A 24,358-nucleotide genomic window follows, 5' to 3' on the forward strand; every position below is an offset into this window, starting at 1 on the left:
TCCAGTGATTGACATTGACATCCAGAATAGTGTTGAAAGCTGGCAGGAATCTGTGTTTTCAGATAATTACACAATCCGCAAGTTGATTCGACACAGGTCAGGTCGACGAGGCCTCGCCCTCTTGTAGATCTTATCATATGTACAGCCAGAAACTGAAACTGTCCCATCACGAAACGGATCCAGCGATCAAGCCTGCCTTGTTCGTGTAAACAAGGGACAGATACCGTATTTGACGTAATGAGCGCCCAGGGCGCTCTCAAAATTAGAAATAGGGGGCTGTTATTAGAATATTATTTTGGTGGAAAAAAATAATTTCGTGGTTTATTCTGACAGCCTGAAATGTTTATATACGATATATTTTTCCAGAGTTTAATTGCCAATAATTGAGGGTGCATATGACACACGAGTGCGTATTATACACGAATAAATAAGTCTTGTGTACATTGATCAATCGGAAGGAGTGCTAATTGGGATTAATCACTAGCCAATATATTAGCAAATATCGCCGTGGGCTCTTATTAGAGCGGGGCGGTCGGGTAGTCTAGTGGTTAAAACGTTCGCTCGTCACGCCGAAGACCCGGGTTCGATGGGTACAATGTGTTAAGCCCATTTCTGGTGAGCCCCCCCCCCCCCCCTCCTCCCAACTCCCCCACCCCCATAGTTTATTGTAATGTCATAACAGCTTCCTTGTGCCAAGACCCGTGAAGATTCCGGGGTAGAATAGGTCTTCAGCAACCCATGCTTGCCGTAAAAGGCGACTATGCTTGTCGTAAAAGGCGACTAACGAATGAACTTGGTTGAAGCATGTCATTGGTCCCAATTGCGTGGATCGATGCACATGATGTCTATCACTGGATTGTCTGGTTCAGACTCAATTATTTACAGACCGCCGTCATATTGCTGGAATATTGCTGAGTGCGGCGTAAAACAACAAACAAACAAAAACAAATCTTTGTGCCAAAGCGAGTTTGTGAGGGACACCAAGTATGAGATATTTCAAACGCGGGCCTGTGACGAGCGATCACTTTACCCACAAGGCTACCACTACCCTGTTTTACTGATTTTATTTTACATATGCTGATCCCGAAAGCAAAATCCACCCACCCACTACAGAAAAGACTCGAGAACGTAATGCTTTTCGGTCTGAAAGCCACATTAATTCATACCATCTTTTTTTGTGTTAATTTTAGATTGACTATATAGGCCGACTGTCGTGGGAGTTGTAGCTTGGCTTGTCATTTACTCATTTATGCATTAGTATTTCCTTTCAAATTGCCCACGGGTTGATTATAATGCCAAGTTTATCCTCCTACGAATGGTGGAAGCCACTGTTAATTGCTATTTGGGAGCGACTATTTGATTTTCAGGGGGTGGGGGTGGGGGCGGTAGTGGGTGGGTGGATTTTGCTTTGGGGATCAGCATATGTAAAATAAAATCAGTAAAACAGGGGCTGCTTGCTGATGTTGTAATAACTCAAGGGGCGGTCGGGTAGCCTAGTGGTTAAAACGTTCGCTCGTCACGCCGAAGGCCCGAGTTCGATTCCCGACATGGGTACAATGTGTGAAGCCCATTTCTGGTGTCCCCCGCCGTGATGTTGCTGGAATATTGCTAAAAGCGGCGTAAAACCAAACTCACTTTCTACTCCAGTATAACAATATCTACTCTACTGTATAAACATTGCCTCCTACTTGTATATATATACTTGCCAACCACACTCTGTAGATCACTTGCTTGATAACGGCGTTAGAACCTACACCGAAACGTCGCTCTTATTGTAATGAAGAAGTTGTTCATCCATAAATTCTTTTCCTTACTTAGTTCTCCAACTTCAAAATGCCTATCAAAGAAATTCTTCTATTAGTGTCGTATAGATGGGTGGGGTCTTAATAAATAATTTTCTTCGAATGCAAATATATCCAAGATCTCGATTACGAGAATATTTAGGGGCCTATCTGTGAAAATCGCCAATATGACCATACATCTGATACTAAATGAGTCGTCAATTTTAAAAAAAATGCCCCCCCCCCCTATCCCTACGTAACGGATTCAAATTGTGCCCCCCCCCCCCCCCCCCCCCGCCCCCCCCAGCTATTTTTCAGACCCCCCAAAAATACACATTAAGGAATAATTTACGTTAGCCATAATTTTCTTTAAAATTTTAATCTGCGTACCAAATACGATTTTCAAGGGAGGATACAGCAGGATACAGGGGTTGGTCCAGAATATCAAGATCATCTCATCTTTACTGCCTACAACACACTGGAGTTGCTACATTTGTTTTTCAACAGTCAGCTGGCGGGATCATCGACTTGCGGCGCGACAGTGAACTACCGGCAGATAACTCTAAATGTGTATGTGCGACCCCCCGTTATGTCAACAGGGACTAAGTTCCATGGATGATCATCATGAGCGGTGGACTAGCCCCGAGCAGAAGTACCATTTATGTGTCCAACTTACCGTTTTCACTAACTAACAATGATATGCACAAGATATTTGCCAAATATGGGAAAGTGGTCAAGTAAGTAAATTTGGACAGTCGGACACTGGCTGATACAGATAGATACAGTCACTCGAGATCGGTTTACATTCGGAATGTACCCTGGGTACTAGGGCTGAGACGAGTCCAAGTTTACTAAATTACTACCCTGGTACCAATCCCCCAATATTTCCCGACCCTACCTGGGTACTGGCTATAGGTCTCAAGAGATCGGTACAAAATGTCCGATTGGGAATAGTTTGACCGTATCCCTGGCAAAATGTATTTAGATACACGTATAAAACGATCTGGTCATGCATACACTAAAGGTGACAGAAGTTTTATCTTTATTCAAACTTAAATAAGAGACAGAAGGAATGGGTGCATAGACAGAAAGAAATGCGAACATTGGTGACTTGTAGTGTAACCATATAGGTCTAGATACTTTTTGTCATTAAACAATATATACATGTGATTGCTCAGATCCTTTTCAGTACCTGACCAAAGTGCCCGAGTTAACCGTCCCAGCCCTCTTAGGAACAATACGATATAGCATTTCATTTACCAAAGTCCATCAGTATGCCGCTAAGCAAACGAAAATCTTGAAAGAACTCGATAAATTATTTTGTAAGTAGGTTATTTTCGATGGTAAGCGACACAATCAGCGACAAAGAACTCGATAAATCATTTTGTACGTAGGTTTTTTTCGATGGTAAGCTACCCAATCAGAGACAAAGAACTCGATTAATCATTTTGTACGTAGGTTTTTTTTGGATGGTAAGCGATCCAATCAGCGACACTGTCAGCGGGTCTGGGGAAAGTCATGACAATAGTGAGTGAGTGAGTTAGAAGTCACACAGCAGTATTTCAGGCAAGACCAGAAGAAATTATACATTGAAAATTAAATACATTTAGATCACTTAAAACCTGTTCACAATCACAGATTTGTATCTTAAACTAGTATGTATCCACAAAATGATATGACTACAGTAGGACCTGACAGTAGTACCCGACCCTACTAGGGTACCTGCAGTATGTAGGGCTCAGGATTTACCGAAGCCCTGGCAATAGCCTCTTTAGATACACGCCGAAGACAATCTGATCATGCATACACTGAAGTTGACAGAAGCTTTATCTTTACTCCAATGAATGAAAGTCACCAGGAATGCATGCATAGTCATTTATCGACTTGTGTGACCATGGAGTTTGTTATCATTAAACAATATAACATGTGAATAACCACGGGTCTGGGACGTCCTGTGGGTATCCGGTGTATACTCAGGACCTGAATATCCGAGTTCACCCTTTCCAGCCCTAGATCTGGTTTGTTTTATACCTAAGCTGTGATACATGACTTACTGTTTTACTGTCCTTTGTCCACAGGTATTTAGTAATAATTAACTTGTTTTCATCGCAATATGGCTGCAATATTGCCGATGCGATGTAAAATTTGAACTCACTCACTCACTTTTCAGCCCTAGACTATTGTATATGTACATAACAATACCATATAAATACGGATGAAGTTTAATGATGTGGGAGATTCTCCGATTGAGGCATAATCTTGTACCTGAATCAGAGTATATAACATACCCAGACTAATTGTCTTATTAACTAAGTTCCCCCTGTCATTTAGGAGATAAACATTATCATACCCTCATGCAGTTCTGACTGTCATATAACTTTGTTCGACAATTTGCAATTTTTTTCTCCTTAATGCGTAACGAGATATGACGTCACCGACTGCTTTGAACTTGTGCCAAGGATGATTGCAATCAGCTGAACCTTATCACCGCTAGTGTATACATGTTGTTGCACCAGTTACTACTGAACACAGATTGCCAAATCACAAAATACTCTCCTTTTCAAGAAAACTATATACCCACGCTTTGGAAGCCGTTTGTTTTTGAGTTCCGAATAGATCCCAGCTCCCTGATCCTAGAATGACACAGAGTTTATGTCTTTGAGGTTTAACGATGCACTCAGCACAATTCCATCTATATAATGGCAGTCTGTAAATGATTGAGCCTGGTTCAGACAATCCAGTGATTGACATTATGAACATCAAGCAGTTTTTATACTATAACCTCTTACAGTAAGGATGGGTTGCTGGCGACCTATATTTTTAACCAGAATCCCCACAGAGACTTTGATGGGTATTGGGTGGTCACAATGGTTGTGGAGCATGCTGCTCATACTATTGACCACTAACTTGTCTGGTCAGGCTAGTGGGATGCTGCTGGCTCATCCTCAAGCCCTGTTTCCGTCCCACCCAAATGTTTGGTTTTGATGAGTTATTAATATGAAAAAAAAGAAAACCGGCAGAGAGCAACCAAAGTATGGACTATGTACATACACTGTACTTTAAATAGAAACAACTCCAAACAAGACACAATCCCCATAAAGTTTCCATCGTAATGATTAAAACCTGCCACATTTTCAATGGAGGCGGCAACAAACTGAAACTATGGAAACTGGACTTGAATAGTCAGTTAACTCTCTTGCTTCAGGAAGATTACGATTACATGCATCAACCAAGTCAGCGAGTCTGACCACCTGTTAGTCACTCGGGTAGTAAATTTGGACTCATCCCAGCCCTAGCCTGGATTCAAATACGATTTCAGTATTCCTCATAGACCCTTACTTTTTAACACTGCATACTCATTAAACATGTAGGTCATGCAACTTCAGTGATTTTCTCCTCATTAAATTCTAATCAAACTGATTATGTTACATGTATATCAAAAATTCATAATATATGATTTATAACCAAAAGAAATTGTTGCCACATTTGTGACTGTCAAAATGAATGATATTAACAATGTGTTTCAACTAATCAGATTAGGATACATGCATATTTGTTTATTAGTTAATGGTTTAGTGACCTATGTCTTCATGTCGGCCCTCAACTTGCCTTGGACCACAGCTAACTCATTATATGTCCCAAGTACAAGTGTAAACAACAGAAAATTGTAAATACTCAGAGTCAGCTGATGGCTTGTTTTTAAGATAAAGTTGTCTTTTAGCCTGTAAGTGAATGAGATGTTTTACAGTTGTTCATGTGATTAGCGAGAAAACTATGATTGTTTCGAAAGTTTACTGCATCTGCCCTCTTGTTTATTTGACTTATTGTCTTTTGCCATTGACTTATTACATTTCTTGGTGTGAATTTTGTCCAAACTGCACGAAATTGTTTAAAATGCAATCAAATGTTTAAAAAATTTCGGGGGCGGGCATGCCCCCAGACCCCCCTAGACTTTTCCTCTTTTTTTTCGGCAAAACCTGCTCACATCCCTGAAACATGGTTGTATGGTTGGTTGTTTGTAGTGATGACAAGTGACTGGGATATATTGTTTCAGAGTGACGGTTATGAAGGACAAAGACACAAGGCGGAGTAAGGGCGTGGCTTTTGTGCTGTACCTCGAACGGGACTCAGCTCACAAGGCTGTGCGCTCTCTCAACAAGTCTCAGGTAGTCTGTAGTCCACAGGTGTATACTGAAAAAGGTGCTATCAATTGTTTGATTGTTGTATAACGCCTCACTAAACAATATTCCAGCTATATGATGGCAGTCTGTAAATAATCGAGTCTGGACCAGACAATCCAGTGATTGATATCATAAGCATCGATCCACACACTTTGGATACAATGACATGCATCAACCAAGTCAGCGAGTCTGACCACCCGATCCGATTAGTCGCCTCTTACGACAAGCATAGTCACCTTTTACGGCAAGTATGGGTTGCTGAAGACCTATTCTACCCCAGATCTTCATGGGTCTGCTATCAATTGCAGTGAAATGGAAGGAGACAAACGTTTTGTGTTTCACAATGTAATAATATCTAGTTAATGTTGAATTATTATTCACTGAGATCAAAGATGGATCAAAAGTTTCCTTCCGGTTGCCTCACTTAAATTCAAAAGGGCACATCTAATATCTTTTGGAGTGCCCGGTGGCATACACTTGACTAAACATATATTTCTTTCTTTTTGACATGAATTGCCCAAAAAGGTGGATGGTATTTGTGTTACCATGGTTACATGTTCTTTTTTGTCCCTGTTTTACAGATGTTTGGAAGAACAATCAAATGTAGCATTGCGAAGGACAATGGGAGAACCACTGAGTTCATCAAGAAGAAAACCTACAAAGACAAATCACGGTGCTATGAATGTGGGGTGAGAGGAGACCTTTTTTGTTTGTTTGTTGTTTAATGCCGCACTCAACAATATTCCAGCTATATGACACTGACTGCGGTTTGAAATAATAGAGTCTGGACCAGACAATCCAGTGATTAACATCATGAGATTCGATCTATACAATTGGGATACGATGACATGCATCAACCAAGTCAGCGAGCCTGACTACCTGATCCTGTTAGTTGCCTCTTACAACAAGCATAGTCGCCTTATAAAAGCAAGCATGGGTTGTTAAAGACCTATTCTACCCCAGATCGTCAGAGTTCTTATTTTTTGTTGTTGTGTAATTCTGCATTTTGTAGTCATGGTATGGCATCTCAACTATTGTAGTGAATCTAATATGTTTCATGCTGCTTTTAACACAATTCAGCCATTTCACGCAGGGGGGGTTGATAGTGTTGGGGAGGTTTGGCTTTACACATTAACTGAAACCATGTGTGGAATTGAACCTGGGTCATCGAGCCAACCCATTACCCCTGCTACTGCACCATGCCCACCGTCCCTTAACGGTTGTAATCATTGTTATAGACTTGCAATGTCTGAAATATATGATACATTTTACCAGCATTGAACATGGGGAGATCCCTCCATCATTTTCCATTTTGCTTTTAAATTTCTAACATCACCTTGACAAAATGTAGTTTTATATGTGATAGGTTGAAAGCTGAACATTATTTGCAGTGTCTGCTTGTTGCTTATGTCCAAGTATATTTTATTGTACAAAAGTGATGACTTTATTTGTCTTTTGGTACTGGTATTCTTTTCAACCTTTCTTTTCTCCTACTGTGATATGTTGATGGGGTACATAGTTCACTGATCTGAGGAGCTGTTGTGGCCCTTAGAGTCTCCAGGATCCAATGTCAGGATATCATGGCCATGTTCAGTGGCACTATTCCCTTGCACTTTACCAAAGTACTATATGCCTAGAACCTTCTCACTGTGCACATGACAACAACTCTTTGCGAAATCAGGCTTAAAAAATAATAGTCTTGGTTCTCAGGCACTGCCCGCATCATCATAAAGTCTGCTACCTGTTTCGTTCGTTTCGTTTGGATCCAATAAAGCAAGCAGTTACTTCCCGTTACATGAGCACTGCTTTACTGCGCATCTCATGTTATGGTCATGGCGGCAATAGGAGTTTGTATGCTTGTTTATGTAGGGAGGCCCTTTCCCAGGTTGATGGTATGCCAACCGTTTATTTGGTTACATACTAGTTTGAACAAGTAAAACAAAAAAACTGCCGCCCACACAATATTTTCAAAAGTCATTGCCTGAGAACCAATTCTTTTATTTTTTTAAGCCTAACTGTGCATTTCAGATTTGTGTGATGTTTGTGTTTAACAGGATGAAGGTCATTTGAGCTATCAATGTCCAAAGAACCTGCTGGGAGACCGAGAGCCTCCGGAGAAGAAAAAGAAGAAACAGAACGAGGAAGATGAAGAGTATGTTAGAATGTCTCTGGTTCAGCACTCAGTTCATTTTTTTCAGACTCATTCAGAGGTTAGGTGTAAACATTTCACTGGTCCTCAGAAATTGTTGCTAGTCCTGCTTGAACAAGACATAAACCTTTACAGTCAAACACTGTTGTGTCGAAGTTGAAGGGACCAATGTAAATACTTTGAGTTGTCCAAGATTTGACACAACCAAAAATGAGGAATAAAGAAGGAATACACACCAAGCTTTTACTTCGGGACAAACGTAAGTTTGACACATCAGTGTTTGACACATCAGTGTTTGACACATCAGTGTTCGACACATCAGTGTTCGACACAACGGTGTTAGACTGTACTGTGTTTACAATTTCTGTCAGTTTCATTCAGTTCCAATTTGTAGCATATTGAAGCACTACCATCATCAGGTTTTACTTGCCCTGAGTACAATTTAGTAGTCTTGGGCTTGCAGACTAGCCTGAATTTCGAAGACTGACATGTGGCCCCAAAATTGGATAAACTAGGGTTGAATGTCATTGTTGCCATTATGCTTATACAAATACATTAATGCGTGTAACTCAACTTTCACCTACATTAATCAACCACTTTGGCACTTTTCTGTCCTCGGTTATGCATGGTCATTAGAGACATAGACAGGCTTTGAGGGAGGGTCACTTAAAAAAATAATGTACTTGGGAAGGGTGATATTTCTGATGCACTCTGAAGATGGTAAAACTGTTACTTGACCTGTAATACGTGACAGGTTGCTACTGTGATTTAAAAAACAGAGCATATTTATTTTCCAGGGATGAAGAAGATTCTGACAAGGGAGACAACCAAACCCAAGACAGTCTATCGGCAGCTATCCGCTACCAGGTAACGCTTCTTACAGTGATAACAGCTCACAGTCAAATTCAAATTTCTGTATAAAGTTAAACAAAAGTTAAGTTGCAATATTTGAATTTTTATGATATCAGATGGATTTCGATGTTCAGTGTGATGGTAGGCACAGTCTTCTGATTTTCATTCGCTGATTAAGATAGGTTTGAAGGTGATCATTTGTTATATGATCATGAGTTTTGATTTAATTTTGTCTTGTTATGAGAAACTGTTGTTGTTTATCACCATGTGATCATAAACACATGAAGGAATCAGGGAATTGTCTGTGTTACAAATCTGTAAGAACATTTGTTGTCTGGACCAGACAATCCAGTGATTGATATCATGAGCGTCAATCCACGCTATTGGGATAGGATGACATGCATCAACCAAATCAGCGAGTCTGACCACTCGATCCATTTAGTCGCCTCTCGGCCATAAGTCACAAATCTTAAGACAAGCATAAGGAAATATTCTGCCCCAGAATCATTATTGTGATTGTTAGTTTTCATTTACATGTCACCCCTTGTTAGTCGACAAATAAAATCTATACCAATAACTGCCGCAAATTAAAGTCTGATTGAAGAATAGATGGTTGAATAACCACATAATCTAAGTCCTTGACTCATTCAAATATACTACTCAAAAGAAGTTAAGAACACCCCATTTTTTCATATGACTGTGGTTAATTTGTCATGAAAGAATTCTTTTGATCAGTACATTACCAAATTGGAATGATATTTTCACATTGCGGACTGGATGTTTCAGCATCAAAAACACAATGAGGAGTCCGGTCAGTATCCTTTTCCCTACCTAGATGATGCTGAGGAAGAACCCAAGAGGAAGAAGTATAAGAAGGATTCCTACTTCAGTGATGAGGAAGAACTTAGTGACAATGACTGAAGACGAAAACATGGACATCCCAACAAAACCTGTTACCATGGATACAGGATGTTGTATTGCTGTTATGTGGACAGTGTGTTCAGGGGAAGGAATATGATGCTGCAGCCAGTACAATGACTTTCATAGCATGACCCTGATGTAGGGCTGGGACGAGTCCAAATTAACTACCTTGGTACCCACACCCCTATTACCTGACCCTACCCGGGTATCCGCTGTAGGTCTCAATTAAGAGATAGGTACAAAATGTCAGATTGGGAATAGTTTGACCATACCCCTGGAAAAATGTATTTAGATGTACACGTCTTAATTAAACAATTTGGTCATGCATACACTGAAGTTGACAGAAGTTTTATCTTTATTCAAACATGAAAGTCAGAAGGAATGTGTTCACAGTCAGAATGAAATGCAAACTTTTGTGACTTGTAGTGTAACCATGGAGTTCTAGATAAGTTTTGTCAGTAAACAATATATCACGTGACTAGCCACCGGTCTGGGTGTCTGGGTAGTCCTGTGGGTACCCGGGTCCTACCCAGTACCTGTCCGATCTGAGGACCCGAGTTACCTGTCCCAGCCCTATCCTGATGTGTGGAACACACAATATGCATTACATTTGGAGGTATCTAGTCTCTCCCCAGCAGTGAAAATCTAGTTGGTTGGTTGGCTGGTTTGTTGTTAAATGCCAACTCAACAGTATTCCAGCTATATGACGGCAGTCTGTAAATAATCAAGTCTGGACCAGACAACCCAGTGATTGTCATCATGAGCATTGATCCACACAATTGGGATCAATGACATGCATCAACTCAGTGAGCCTGACTACCCGATCATGTTAGTTGCCACTTACGGCAAGCATGGGTTGCTGAAGACCTATTCTATCCCGGATCTTCAAGGGTCAGTGATAATCTAGATGGGCTATAGTTGTTTTCTTCCAAAATCTAGTTATTTTACAAAAAACACTTGTCTGACTGGGGACCAATGGGACATGACCATTTGTGTCAACTGCCCCTGAGTGGCTGGTAAAATGTCAAATCTCGATTGATGCCCTTCAAAGCACTGACCCAGCTTGTCTTTCTGAAAACATATCCTATTTTTAATGGTCTTGAAACTAACTGAGCACAGAATTTCTCTCGCAAAATCAACAACAAATAAAAAATCTATGTTTGGTATAGATATACATTCAAAATTGTGAACTTGTCCAAACAAGTCCTTCATGTATTGGATTGATTATGAAATTGTTAGAAATGAACTTTTAGCTGAGTATTAAGAACTCCTTTTGCTAGAAGATGTTCCGGTTGTATTTGAGATGGCATGCAAAAGTGGAGAAAAGTACTGGTTATATTGCCACATCTTTCAGTCATTAACGATTGTTTAGTGTAATTTGAATTGGTTGATAATTTTATCATGGTGAAAGTCCAAGGCCTACTTGTACAAAGCAATCTTAGCGCTAAGACTGTTGTTATTTAAAACCATGTAAATCCATGTTAAAGCATGGGAGTAAAGATGATCTTAGTGCTAAGATCACTTTGTACAATTTAGCCTTAGGTATTTATTGAATTAGAATGGAAATACATTGAACAATGGAGGATGTTTTCAGCTCCCACTGTATGTTTGTGTGTTGTTAATTTCTTTAGCTGCTGTTGTTGGTCTGGTGGAGCCCAGATAGCTATTGTTGAATCTTCACTATGGCCAAAATAAAGAAAATATTGTTTACCCAATTATGGAGTTTCCTCAAATTACATTGGATTAATATGTTAAAAGAGAAAGCTCATCCATACCCAACCTCACAACTAACCCTAAGATTACATTTAACCATCCTTATGATAACCCACCTGCCCATATTGTTCCATCAGTCGCGATATCACACTTTCAGATTACTAAAGTGTCTGGCAATTTCAATCATGCCTATTGCTAGCAGTTTTAATTTTTCTGTCATGAACACTTTGGAGGTATTTGCCTTCGTTATACCCGATCAATGAACCATGTGGTTGTGGTGTTTATTGACACATGCAGGTAACCAGGGTTATATCACCGTGGATGGCATGTGCAATATACATGTGCAATGTGCACAGTTTGAGCGAGTTATCTATCAGCTTTCAGTCACTGTGTCTCACGTAACAAAGCTGGTCGTTTCATTCTTATCTGGGGGCACGGGTGGCCCAGTCATCTAAAGCACCGCGATTCGCTGTGCAGAGTTGCGTCCCTTGGGCACTCCAGAAACCTGTGATTGTGGGTTCGAATCCCGGTTCGCCCCGATTATGTTTCTAGGTTTGTCAGCACCATACCCGTGCTCGTGGGTTTCACCGAAGTGGTAAACGTCTGAAACCTGCATCACTTCGGGCTGTCTTCCCACATTAAGCTGACACGCCGTGATATAACTGGAATAATGTTAAAAGCGGTGTTAAACCCAACTCACTCGCACTTATTCTTATCTTATCGTAAAGATGCAAGATCATGGATGTTAAACATTTGTATATCATCATGATTATGTTTGCTAATAATGTTACAGTACAGGGTGCTGTTGTACAAAGCGATCTTTGCGCTCAGGTGATCGTAACTCCCATACCTTAACATAGACATATGACAGCGTAGCACCAGATTGTTTTGTACAACGGCACCCAGGCATGTTCTGATTTGTTCCGACTCGCAGGACTCAAGAATAACAGAGAATAAACCTGGAATAAAATTGCTTTATTTCTCTTGTTTTGGGTAGAAAACAATCATCTTTTATATCTGAGTTTAGATGTAAAATACCTGGTAAATATATATGAAAAATGAATTATCGAAAAAACACAAGATAGTGTCTGTATCATGGTTGGTTCATCATGTACAATACATTCAACTTCTTCAGAAAATCAAAAAAAAATTCATCTTTGGCAAAAATATCACAGCCTCATAATCTGGAGATGTCTACACACTGTACACACAACAAATATCCAGAACCCTTTCAGGGATTTCTGTAGTGGCGCTCACAGGGGGCGTACATCACATGACCTTCTTGCCCAACCGGCCAAGACTGGAGGTCATTGTGATATCCTGGGTTGGAACGCTTCGCTTGTTTTGTGTTGTAGAACACAGCCTGGGAACCATCGTTGGCGGTCGGCATACACAGACGTAGCTTGTTGAGGAGGTGACCAGGCCAGAAGGCATTGTGGTCCACGTTGCCATGGAGCTGCTTGTACTGCACTGCCAAATGACTTGAAACAGAGATGGAGCAAATATAATATACAGTTAACTATGTTTATAACAAACATGCTTATAACGAACTGAAGGATAATACAAACTGTTGTTTTTTTGGTCCCATCCATGTCACTCACAGTTTTCACTGTACTTTCCTGCTTGCACAAACTTTCCTGATGTATAGTACAAAGAGAACAAGAAATCAGTTGAACAGGATCAAACTCACTATTGTTCTGAGCTTGGAGGGTGCTTTTTTCCTTGTGTGATTATTTAATATAAAAATTCTTGTCATGCTTATTGTGAGATCCATTTTAACTATGACATCAAACAAGCATTGTCCCTGAGTTCATGATGATGTCATGTACTACTCAAAGGAAGTTCAGGTGATAAAGGACTCCGATTCTTTCATATTACTATAGTGAATCTGTCAAGGCAGGACAGATTAACTGGCAATATGAAAGAATCAAGTGCTCCTTAACTTTTTTGAGTAGTATACATGAAACAAACCAAACAATTATGCACACAAACTTATTGTACTTCAGAATGAAAGACAATTTTAATAAAGCACTGATGGCATAACGTTGTTCACATGAAATAACATGCACGTCGCTGTGCAATTTGCTTAGCAAGATGCCTTTTTCAAACACTGAACAAAATACACATAAAGAATTATTACCAATATGGACATTTTACAAAGATGTTTGCAACATAATTATGGATAAAACATTCATTTACAATAACATAATTTCCTTGAGTTAGGTCTTTGCATCAGCATGATCAGCTACTATTGCGTAGAACCCTTGATAAGCCTCAGAGTATTGCTACCTTAATTGACTTGTGTTCATATATTTGATATGAAAGACACTTGGGTGAGATTCTGTATAGCTTTGATGACATGAATCTGTATCATTTTCGTATTGGTGATACAAATGAACAGACTTCAAATCATGAGATCTTTTTCTAAATAGCCTTCTCCATTACTGGACAAGAGGAGTCTAACATGAACATATATACTTGTTCCATTTCATAATACAAAGAACAATGACCAAGCAGATTGAAATAGTTTCTGAATATCTTTTTGAAACCTCAACACTGATGTCATCATGATTTTCCAACATACCTAGTGAGCTCCTCATATTCCTCAAAAGACATCCAGCAATCAATCTTACGAGTGATCAAAGCTCGTCCAGTTGACAGAGTCTCCTTGGAAACAGACTGGGTCAAATTACATCCTCTTGGGTATCTATGACGGCTGTCGATCATGAGTTGCCCGCTCTTGGATCGTTTCATCTTGTCTTTGTGTCTGACCTCGGGTGGTTGGCGTGGAGGTTTGGGGGAGGTAGCAAAGTGGGTGGAGAGCAGTTTCTGTCCAGGCTGGGACACCCGTCTCTTGATGCTCCCAGGGGGAAGGTCAGGTGGATACAACAGAACTGGGGGGAAAGAAGCTTGAGATTAACTTCTGAATTCTAATATTTCTCAGATTCATCTGATGTAAGAAGGGCAAAACATACTTTTCCTGTGTATGAAACTCTTAAATTGTTCTAGTGGTTTGGCTGATATAGATTGTCAAGCACTTGAGACCAGTTCCACAAAGTGATGGTAGCACTTTCGTAATGTGTATACTTTAACATAGATTTATAACATCCCTAGGACTAAATCTGCCTTTTGAAATTGGACCCAGGCCTGAAAGAGTCCCATCAACTGCTTGAAAAAATACTCAACCATCAGGTAAGGAGAGGTGAATTTGGGTTAAAACATTGTGTTCAAGATTATTGCACTTATATAGCGACAAGCATGCACGTGTGTGTCAGCTTATACCAGTCTGGACTAATGCCGGTTTTATAATGCTAGCAGTTTGACATGGATACCCCAACTCAGACACAGTATACTGACTCTGAGCAGACAAGTCCTTGTTTTATCTCCTTAATGCTAAGTTCAACACAGGGTAACCACAAGCACCATTTTTTTACGCCTATTGGTATGACGTGGCTGGGGATCGAACCCCGATCTCCACTCTCCACGCAGAATGTCCCTTCTATAAGATCATGGAGGCGGCCTCAAACATCAGGTATGCAACCATAGAAGTCATGAATCAGTAAAGCAGCCCATCTCAGGTGCCCATGATTTAACATTAACTATGACTCTTGGCATTTTCTGACATGGGCCCTTTATTTGAAAATTTCAAATATTCTTTGAAAATGTGTTGTTGTTTTTTCAATCTCATTAAAATCATATCTTAGTTCTTGCTGCACAGCTAAACAAAGATCTGAGGACATCCGATTACGGGTCATGTCAGACCGACCTTTCGCTAACTCTGACCGACCAATGGAATTACTGACAAGAAGTCGACATTAGCCAATCAGAAGGCAGTTTTCTCGTGCTTTACGGCACTAATTTCAAATTGGCGACTACGCTTCAAAACATATTTAGACAAATTCTCTTAAAAATTTGAAACCTGAACAAAAGAACATTCTCGGATGGCTAATATATGGTCTAGATTGTATAGATTCAGTCGTTAAGCCAGTAACTATCGTTCGCAATACCCCGTTTTAAAGTTTTCGAGGCTGCATGATCAGAAATCACATTCCGACTGTCACTCTGGTAAGCGACGCTCTGATTGGTCGGATGAAAGGTCGTTCTGACGTGACCCCTAATGGGATGTCCTCAGATCTTTGTTTAGCGGTAGCTAGAACTAAGATCTGATTTTAATGACATTGTTATTTTTTCAATCTTAGGGGGGAAAAGCACTAGAGCCCCTACTTGAATTACCCAATTGATACATGTATTTTTCCCCTACCTCTGTCTAACACATGGCGTGTCAGGGGAACACCCTTCTCCTCACACATACGAACAACATCGTAGTACTCCTTGAGTCGCAGCTGACGGAAGCGATTCACCATCTCACCAATCTCCCCTCCCATTGTGGAGACGAGCGAGTGGTTGTCAATAGCCTTATTGCCGATCTTGATGACAGAGGGAGGGGAGCTTCGTGACATGGACGAATCTCTCTTGCTTGCAGAAGACTGAAACAAGGGAGACAACTAGTCAGGGAAGCACCAGTTTGGGCAAGCTCCACATATCTTCTCACCAAAATGTGTCAAAACATCTTATTATTCCATCCAACTAAAATTGTTGGTGTGGTTCATCCTGCAGTGCATAATGACCAACCATTGGAGATCTTGAACAAGATAAATTTAAAGTGAGCAATATTTGCATTATCATGTAAATCTGTGGTGTGATGTATGATTAAAAAGTACAATGTCATAGTACTTCAGTTTATAATACTGGAACACATACCATGTCATTTATGAAGTTGCCAAGTTATCTTCAACCTCCAAATGTATGTAATTCCTTTGGTGAATATTACTTAAAACGTATTAATATTCCGAGTATTACCATGAATGGGAATTTAGAGGAAGTTCAGTTTCCACCCTTGAACTAGGCTGCAATTGTGGAGTTACATTTTGGCTGGACTAACGAGTCTATGCATAGTCCAATCAAAATCCCGTAACAAACTAGACATCTGGTTCAACATGGTTTCAATTTGATTTCGGTCAAATGCAGGATTTGCAAAGCATGTGTACCGCCAACTGGGCGTAGAGAGATAATCCGAAAATTCATTCATGTTTTTAATCAAGGTGCTCCCATGATTTGATGCTCTTCGCTGGTTAAGACCCGTTTTATTACAAAACAGATCTTGACTATTGAGCAGATCGTCTTGACTGGGCACCGCCATTTTGTTTGAAGCAAATGCAAGTGATATGAGAGATGGAATCTGATTGGTCAATAGGAGGAACATAGAAGAGACATAACTTGGTATAGCCACTGGTGGTGCTACGATCAAGGGTGGAAATTCCAGCCTAGGTCGGCAAGGGTGGAAACTGGACTTTTATAGTCAGCTAATGCCCTTGCTTGTGGAAGATGGAGAATAACCAACAAGCAGGAGTTATGACATATCTGTACATATGGACAAATAATCTGTCATTCTTAGTTTTGAGAAGGTTATTCTGTATATTATTCATTGACAGTTGAAGAAACTGAAGAAATATCAACCCCTTTAGAAAAACTTCACTGTAGGCAGCCTACTGAGATAATGTAATCAATCTGTGATGTCATGAAAAAGGATGATGTCATTTTGTATGTACACAACTTTGAAGCAGTGTGACATGCACGGGTGTTAATATCGGAATGTTACTACACAAGATTCTACCCTTATGGGTAATAGAAAGTATCACCTGAGCAAGCTTCAAAGTTTGAAACTTTTATTCACTCATGAATTAATTATAAACATTGATGTTCTTTTTTCATATCCCCCTGCAAAATTGTGGTCCCTTTAATTTAATTAAATTTTATTAAATTTTAGAATGAAAGGTACATTTGAAAAAACCCACCTGTCTTTTTGAAAGGGCCCTTGCAAGTACCACGTGATCATGTTTCCGAAGGTCAACCATAGCCTCATCTGATGATAGGATCATCTGTTCCAGTCTTGTGTCACCAGAAGGCGGCTCGAGGTACTGGGGAGTAGAGTTACCTCCCCTTGATCGCTCACTGCTGTTGCTACTTTTGTTTGAGGTTGGTCGGCCTTCCGCTGTCACAGTTCTGTCGAAAGCTCTGTCTACTGGATGTTTAGCAACAGTGTCATCACCTTGATTACGATGTGAATTCTTGGATGATGAACTCGGTGACCTTCCACCTCTTGATGTTGCTGCAGAAAATATTGTATACCTACTTTTCTTTGGCACTTAAAAGTTGGAATGACATGAACACATGAAACATTTTAAGGATAACAACATCTTTATAAGTTGTAGCAGGATCAGGAGGGGTACATGGGGCTTTATAGGTATCACGTTAAGTTTTATACCATGAGCCGGAGGTGAGTGGTCTAAAACCTTAGAAGGGACACATAAAACCCCATGTACCCCGAGTGATCCTGGTGCAACAAATTTATCTTACCGACATGTTTAAATTTGACATTGTAAAAAAATTAACACAAATTCAAAACTGATAGAAAACAGCTGTTTGATTGAGCTGAGGTTAACTAGTGCTGTGTCCCGTGAGTCGACGTGACTTCCATTGATACGGAAAAAGCATGCAGCTTTATGTTTGGAAGGGGGTATAAGGGATCTATTCTGCCTCTGAGAAATCCACGTGCAGCCTGTATTTCTCGTGGCAGGGTATAGATTTATTCCCATGCTGAAAAATTTATTACCCTCCAAGGCGGGTTACACAGTAATCAATCAGATCATTCAGATCTCATCATTCTGACATGGAGGTATGATGATATTAGTTTCAGGGCTTCTTCTTTCCACTTCATTCCTTTGATGAAAGGGCGAGAAGTAGCCATGAAACATCATTACAAACAATCAAGAAAATGTCCATAAAAAGTTTCATGTCTTCAAGGCTATTTGCATTTATTCTTATTTGTGAAAGGACTGCAAGAACCCTTGAGATTAACCCTTGAGAACATTTTAGACTCATGCTATTTCTTAACACAAAATAACACAGCTAATGTGTGAGAATTCAGTGAAATATTTATGAGTCTTATAAAGTTAGAAAATATCAACATGTTTACTGGATACTGCATTTATGGAACCAACTGAACATGCTGAAGGCACCGCGTCTGGTACAAATTCTGTTCAGATTCAATGTCATAACTTATATTTTAACACCTGAATTTGCTGAGAAGCACCAGCATAGCATAAGATCAGAGACAGTATTAGTAACCTGGAGATCCTGAGCGACTTCTGTTTGAAGAGCTTCCTGAGTTCTGAGATAACAGCTCTCTCTTCTTCTCTCGCCTCTCTTTCTTCCATACCAGCATCCCCTTGGCCAGCTCACGATAGTCTACTTCATCAGTCAGATCAGAGTCAAGGGAGATAACCAGGTCTTCCAACTCCTTCTCCGTGATGTCAAGCTCAGCCTGAAGACACAATGGTAGAGAAAGTTGGCTTGATATCAGCAGAAATGTAGCACATAAACATAGCAAATAAAAGTTTTATCATCAGAACCTGGCATCCATAGAAGATCTGGCTTGGGTGAGATGAAGCTATTTCTCCAAGGAGATGTTGCTGCAATGAAATTGCATCACAATTCTTTGCAGACCATTGTGATGCCATCTGTGTGTGTATGTGTGCGTGTGTATGCTAGTCTGGAGTCTGGACTGATGCCGATTTTAAAGTGCTACCTCACTAAGATACCATGTTGCAGTTCCACATGAATACCCCACTCAGATACAGTGTACTGATTCTGAGCCAACGAGTCCTTATTTTAGCCCCTCAATGCAGAGCGCCAGAAAGTTTAACAAATATCTGCTTTTAACGCCATTGGTTACCATGAAATCACAATCACATAAAATCTCTAATCTCTCTGACACTGAAGCTGGTTAGCTAGTACTTTTACAACACTGCTTCTTACTGTCTACAAACTGAAACAGTTGGAACAATGATGTTGGATGAAAAATAGAATCTCACCCTCTTGTCTTTTGATAGCAAATATTTCAAGACTTGTCAATAAAAGTTTAAAACTCCTACTCTCTGAGTGTAGAATTTATATTAGTCCAATTCAATTAGGGACGAAAGATGTTAAATATTTTGATTTTTGCCACAATTAGCATCATTCAGCTTGATCTCTGTGGACCAGACAAACAAGTGGGTGATATCATGAGCAAAGTCCCACACTGTCAATCAAGTCACTGAACTTATCTATTGGATGAGAATTTCAATACAACAATTCCTGTTAAGCTTGTTATCATGTCATGATGAAATTCTTTACCTAAACAGGCAATCACAGCATCATTAATGACAAATAAAATACATTTGAACAAAGCCCTCTTACCTCTTCTATGCATTTGGCAAATTCATCCTTAGACACAGACCAATTTTTGTCCTTGTCAACCAGCCGGAAAAGATCCAAGAGCCTGATCCTCTTTTTATTGAGATGCTCATCCAAGACCTGCAGTCCATGAGGGGAAGGGATCTTCATCACCGGGACAGGAGGAGCCTGTGTCACTGTAGGACGGGGTTCCTTAATCACTGGCTCCTCTGGCTTAACATTCCTCTCTTCTTTCATCCTATTCATAACACGTGTCTCCAACACTGTTTTCTTTGATTTTCCTTGAAGCCATTTATCATTCAGACCAATGCTATTTAAATCTTGTCGAAGTTTTTTACGATCACTTATCCATTGCTGATACTCTTCACATTTCTCCCTTTCCTTCTTCGCTTCCACTTCCTCCACTGATGGCTTTTTTTCAGGGGGAGTCTGTGGCTCTAAGCCAGAGTTCAAGGTTATTGACGGAGGTGGAGATTTCCTGTTGTGATATACGCCAAGTCTGTGTTTCATCAGTGTCTCCATAGGTGGAGCGACAATAATGCGTTTCCTGCTTAGCGGGCCTCCAAATATTCTCACTGCAGCTTTGTAGCCTTTTAAACGGCGAAGATCTCTCTGTTGGAATCCATCAAGCCTTTTACCCTCAGGGATGTGATCCATATTATGATGGTCAAACAGACGCTCCAGAGAAAAGCTGACATCAGCATCCAGAAGATCTGGAGCACCACGCTGGAAGGGTGGCATGTTTGTGGTTATTTTAATCTTTTAATGAGAAGAAATAGTTCAGATGGGTAGTCCTTCGTTTGTTATGTTGCATCCATCTGTGGTCTTCATTAACGGGCACACAGCTTCATCTGAAAGGAAAAGATCTGAAAAGGTCATAACATACTTTGAAAATGAATTATTTCAATATTTATATTGTAGCACTGGCCATCAATAGATGCATTGCTAGGATTCTTGTTTGGAACAGTGACTATGCATGCTTGGGACCAGTAGGATGAGTGACAAGAGTGTGTGTTGCTGCAGTCAACAATATTCCAGTAATGTCAAGTGTCATGTTAGAAAAAACTTAATCATGACTGGGCCATCCATGCCCCCTTATGATCTTGAAATATTTCACTGACACTAATGCTAGATTTTTGTAACCTACATTTCAGATGATCATCCACAAATGCAAACAGTACATTTTAGGACTTTAGGATATTTTACCTTTTTCAACTTATTTAAGGAATAAATTAATCATGGTCCTTATTTATCATACAATAATACACTGCAGGGAGAGTAAACCATGAGGGGCGCATAGCAGCCCCTGCAGCATTTTATTAAACGATAAACAACAACCACGAGTTGTTTATTTATTATATGAGATATCATTGTCATAACATAATAAAGCATGTAAATAATGCATATATACTACTACAAAAATCATTCTTATCATTTTTAAAAATAGAGGTGCTGTTTTCGCCTGAGAAATCGGTGACATATTGCTGAGGTGCCGTTTTAGCCTGCACGCCTGTAATCCTTGCCAATCTGCCAAATAGTTAAGGTATCATAAGGATTAGTAGAAATTTGCAATTTTTAGGGGTTTCGTTATATGTTGGCATTTTAAGGACTAGTGGACTAAACATGTTACTTTCTATCACTGAATCTATTCAGGGAATCATCATTATTAAAATATTGGTATATATTCTTGAGTTTGTACATTTTATCAACATCCATGAAGAGGTTGCACATAATGTTGATATATAGACGTCACTTCTTTCTTCATTGTTCTTTGCTATTTATCATATTTTATAATTTTAGAAGAAATGTCATGTATCTTGGCCTACCAGTACCAAGCAAGGGAAGCCGAAGGATTTAATTGGTGGGCGACACAGCAACGCTAAAATATTAACCCATGTAAACAGCTATTTCATCCCGTTACTTATCACAGTAAATCAACGGAATGTGAGGTCTGTGGTCAAGGAAATAAATAGAGAAGGGCGAAAATATTTCCAAAATATTCTTACTGTTAGACTAAAGTCAGCGCCATCTTGTTGCCATCGTAAACAAGTAATTGAACTCCATACAGCGACAGTTGACACACTTTAAGCTCTCGGTCGTACTGAAGTATAATGTGAGGAGTTTGAAAGAAATCGGCGCCATCTACTTCCTTTCCAAAGACATGACCAATATTTAAATAAACATGTGTTTTAGAAAGGATTGTGAGAAATGCGGAAAACCTACCTGGGCCGGTAAGGACAATTTTCAGATTCTGATTTTTCCTCTCCCCCTTTCAAGGACTGCACAATCACGTGACAAATTTCTTCGCGTTGAAAGAATAGAGGTGTAGGTTAGGATGGCCGTGTTGGCAAGATGTATCGATCTGATCTAGGCTGTCTCTAAATCAGTTTGTCTTCGATGATTGGAGTTTTCTTTCTAGCATAAGTTAAATATTATTCTATATAATTAAAGTATTAAAGAAAACAGAAATTATATTTGGTAATCGGAGCCAATTAAAGCCTTTTAAAACTAGGACTATATTTTTCTATTCAACAGGCTGTGGGAATCACATTGAGAAAGCCTTGGAAGGTGTCCCTCCTGATCAGAGATGTCAGTGTCCCAGAGAAAAGAAATGAATGCTGCACGTTTGCTTTAGCACAATCACGTGACAACTGATGCTCCTAATACATTACTAACCTGAAAATATTGGAAACTTTCATTCATCATCGCCCACATTTGAAGGATCCGTGCGGCGGCAGTCGCATAACCTGACATGCAGTATACTGATGTAACAGTTAAACACATGACAACATGGCACATGTTGGCTATGTCATGTATCTTCAGACATCAGACACATGTGCACTGTTGCATGTGTCATCAAAGGATAATCACTTAGCCAAACAGTAACCACACTGATATGATAAAAAAACAACCCATGATCATTATTTATTTGCCATTAAAAGCCAATTATTTCTATAGTCATATGTTGTGATGCATTGTTCAGAGTTCAAAGTTTTTGTTCTTGGTTCATTGAAGGTGATTATCACACGTTGTATTCATATAAAGACTTACTTGTACATTGTACATTAACCAGTGTATTATGATTTTGATATCTCCATTCTAATATGATAATTACCCTGGACTCAATTTCCAGATACCGTACCTTCGTTTGTGAAGTTACAACGTCAGTTAGTACGTAGCCTCACACTGGACTCCTCTCAAAGGAGATCAGGGGAAATTGGCCCAGTGTATTTATCATAGATAATACAATAGAAATATAATACATTGGATATTTGAGGATGCCTACCATTGACAATCAAAATGTTTGTTTCTGAGTTTATTGTTTTGAATTAAACCATAATGTATAAATTCATGTCCCTTGTTTTCTTTTATGAAGTTCGAGGACAAGTTCATTCAAAGTATTTGAACAGAATGTATGTTACAAAGAAAACACTGTGCCTTGTTTTTACCTGATGGGGAAATAGGAAGCAAATATTTTACATTCAAGACTTTGGTATGCATGCAGTAATCTTAACCCGACTGATTCAAGGAAAATATTTAAGAAAATCATATCTGAGATTGTGGTTCAGACTCCGCATAATATTTGACCTCAAATGTTATTCTATATGGCAACCCAAACTCAGCTGACAGTGTCAATAGATTTCTGTTTAACATGTTTAAGGCTGTGCATAAATATATTCTGACCACTGAAACATGTAACTAATTCATGCTTTCATCTCCAATCATCATACTTGTAAATAATACTGTTGAACCTATGCTTATAACACTGACAGAATTCAAAAGGCTAAAATGTGTTGCAAGCTGATATTTAAAGGTTTTCAGGAAGCATTGAATATAAACAAGCTTTTCAACCCAAGCTGATTTTCTTTGTCAATGTACAAACACATGGTTATGACATGATCTTAGGACACAGATATGGTTCATATTCACCAAAAGGAAATTTCCATAAACCATGTTGACGATTGTGCTTTAGTATGCAATCTGAAACAGATTCTATATGTTTTGACCTGGTTGTATCCTACATGTAGAAACATGTTGAACACGTAAATAAAGATAAGCTGAGAAGATACATAAGGCACTTTGATGCTGTACCCATGACATGCTAATTCACTGCACTGATATTTGAAATGTCCTTGTAAAGATCAATACCATGTGCTGTACAATCATGAGATTTGTGTGGCCATATCAAGTTTACCTTTGACTATCTACTTCATAGATGCGGACTATGTAATAACAGAAAGGATATGTTCTCATTATTTATTACTCTTTGACTAATACACACTCTTCTATTTTCACAAATTAGTGTTTGAGGAACTCTTTGTAATTATGTAATCAGAGAAACAGCCAATGACTCAAACTCGTTGTCAGATAATATTGGGATGAATGCAAATAGTTCTGTAGAAACACATCTTGGCACAGATAAAGGGGTGCAGGATTCATACCAGGGAATAATGAAGTCATTTGCA

General features: G+C 39.5%; 2 protein-coding genes across 3 annotated transcripts; one reads left to right on the top strand and one right to left on the bottom strand.

The window, feature by feature from the left end:
* Positions 1-2,369: 2,369 nt before the first annotated feature.
* On the top strand, positions 2,370-12,523 carry LOC139445101 (zinc finger CCHC-type and RNA-binding motif-containing protein 1-like). Its single transcript, XM_071226192.1, has 6 exons — positions 2,370-2,518; positions 5,836-5,947; positions 6,544-6,651; positions 8,017-8,114; positions 8,909-8,978; positions 9,750-12,523. The coding sequence occupies exons 1-6, from the start codon at positions 2,397-2,399 to the stop codon at positions 9,882-9,884; spliced, it is 645 nt and encodes a 214-aa protein (XP_071082293.1). The 5' UTR covers positions 2,370-2,396; the 3' UTR covers positions 9,885-12,523.
* A 34-nt stretch (positions 12,524-12,557) lies between these two features.
* LOC139445100 (EF-hand calcium-binding domain-containing protein 12-like) lies at positions 12,558-22,297 on the bottom strand. Of its 2 annotated transcripts, none has more exons than XM_071226190.1 (7): positions 21,899-22,297; positions 19,896-20,743; positions 18,786-18,981; positions 17,453-17,766; positions 15,859-16,084; positions 14,182-14,491; positions 12,558-13,078 (listed from the first exon to the last, which is right to left on the bottom strand). In XM_071226190.1, the coding sequence occupies exons 2-7, from the start codon at positions 20,631-20,633 to the stop codon at positions 12,829-12,831; spliced, it is 2,034 nt and encodes a 677-aa protein (XP_071082291.1). In that variant the 5' UTR covers positions 20,634-20,743; positions 21,899-22,297; the 3' UTR covers positions 12,558-12,828. The 2 variants fall into 2 exon arrangements, with proteins under 2 accessions (XP_071082291.1, XP_071082292.1); XM_071226191.1 differs by having other exon boundaries at positions 19,896-20,758; positions 21,899-21,928.
* Between the last annotated feature and the right edge of the window lie 2,061 nt (positions 22,298-24,358).

Source organism: Haliotis cracherodii, unplaced genomic scaffold (assembly GCF_022045235.1).
Source record: "Haliotis cracherodii isolate W230 unplaced genomic scaffold, xgHalCrac1.p SCAF_6, whole genome shotgun sequence".
In the NCBI taxonomy this organism is placed as follows: domain Eukaryota; kingdom Metazoa; phylum Mollusca; class Gastropoda; order Lepetellida; family Haliotidae; genus Haliotis; species Haliotis cracherodii.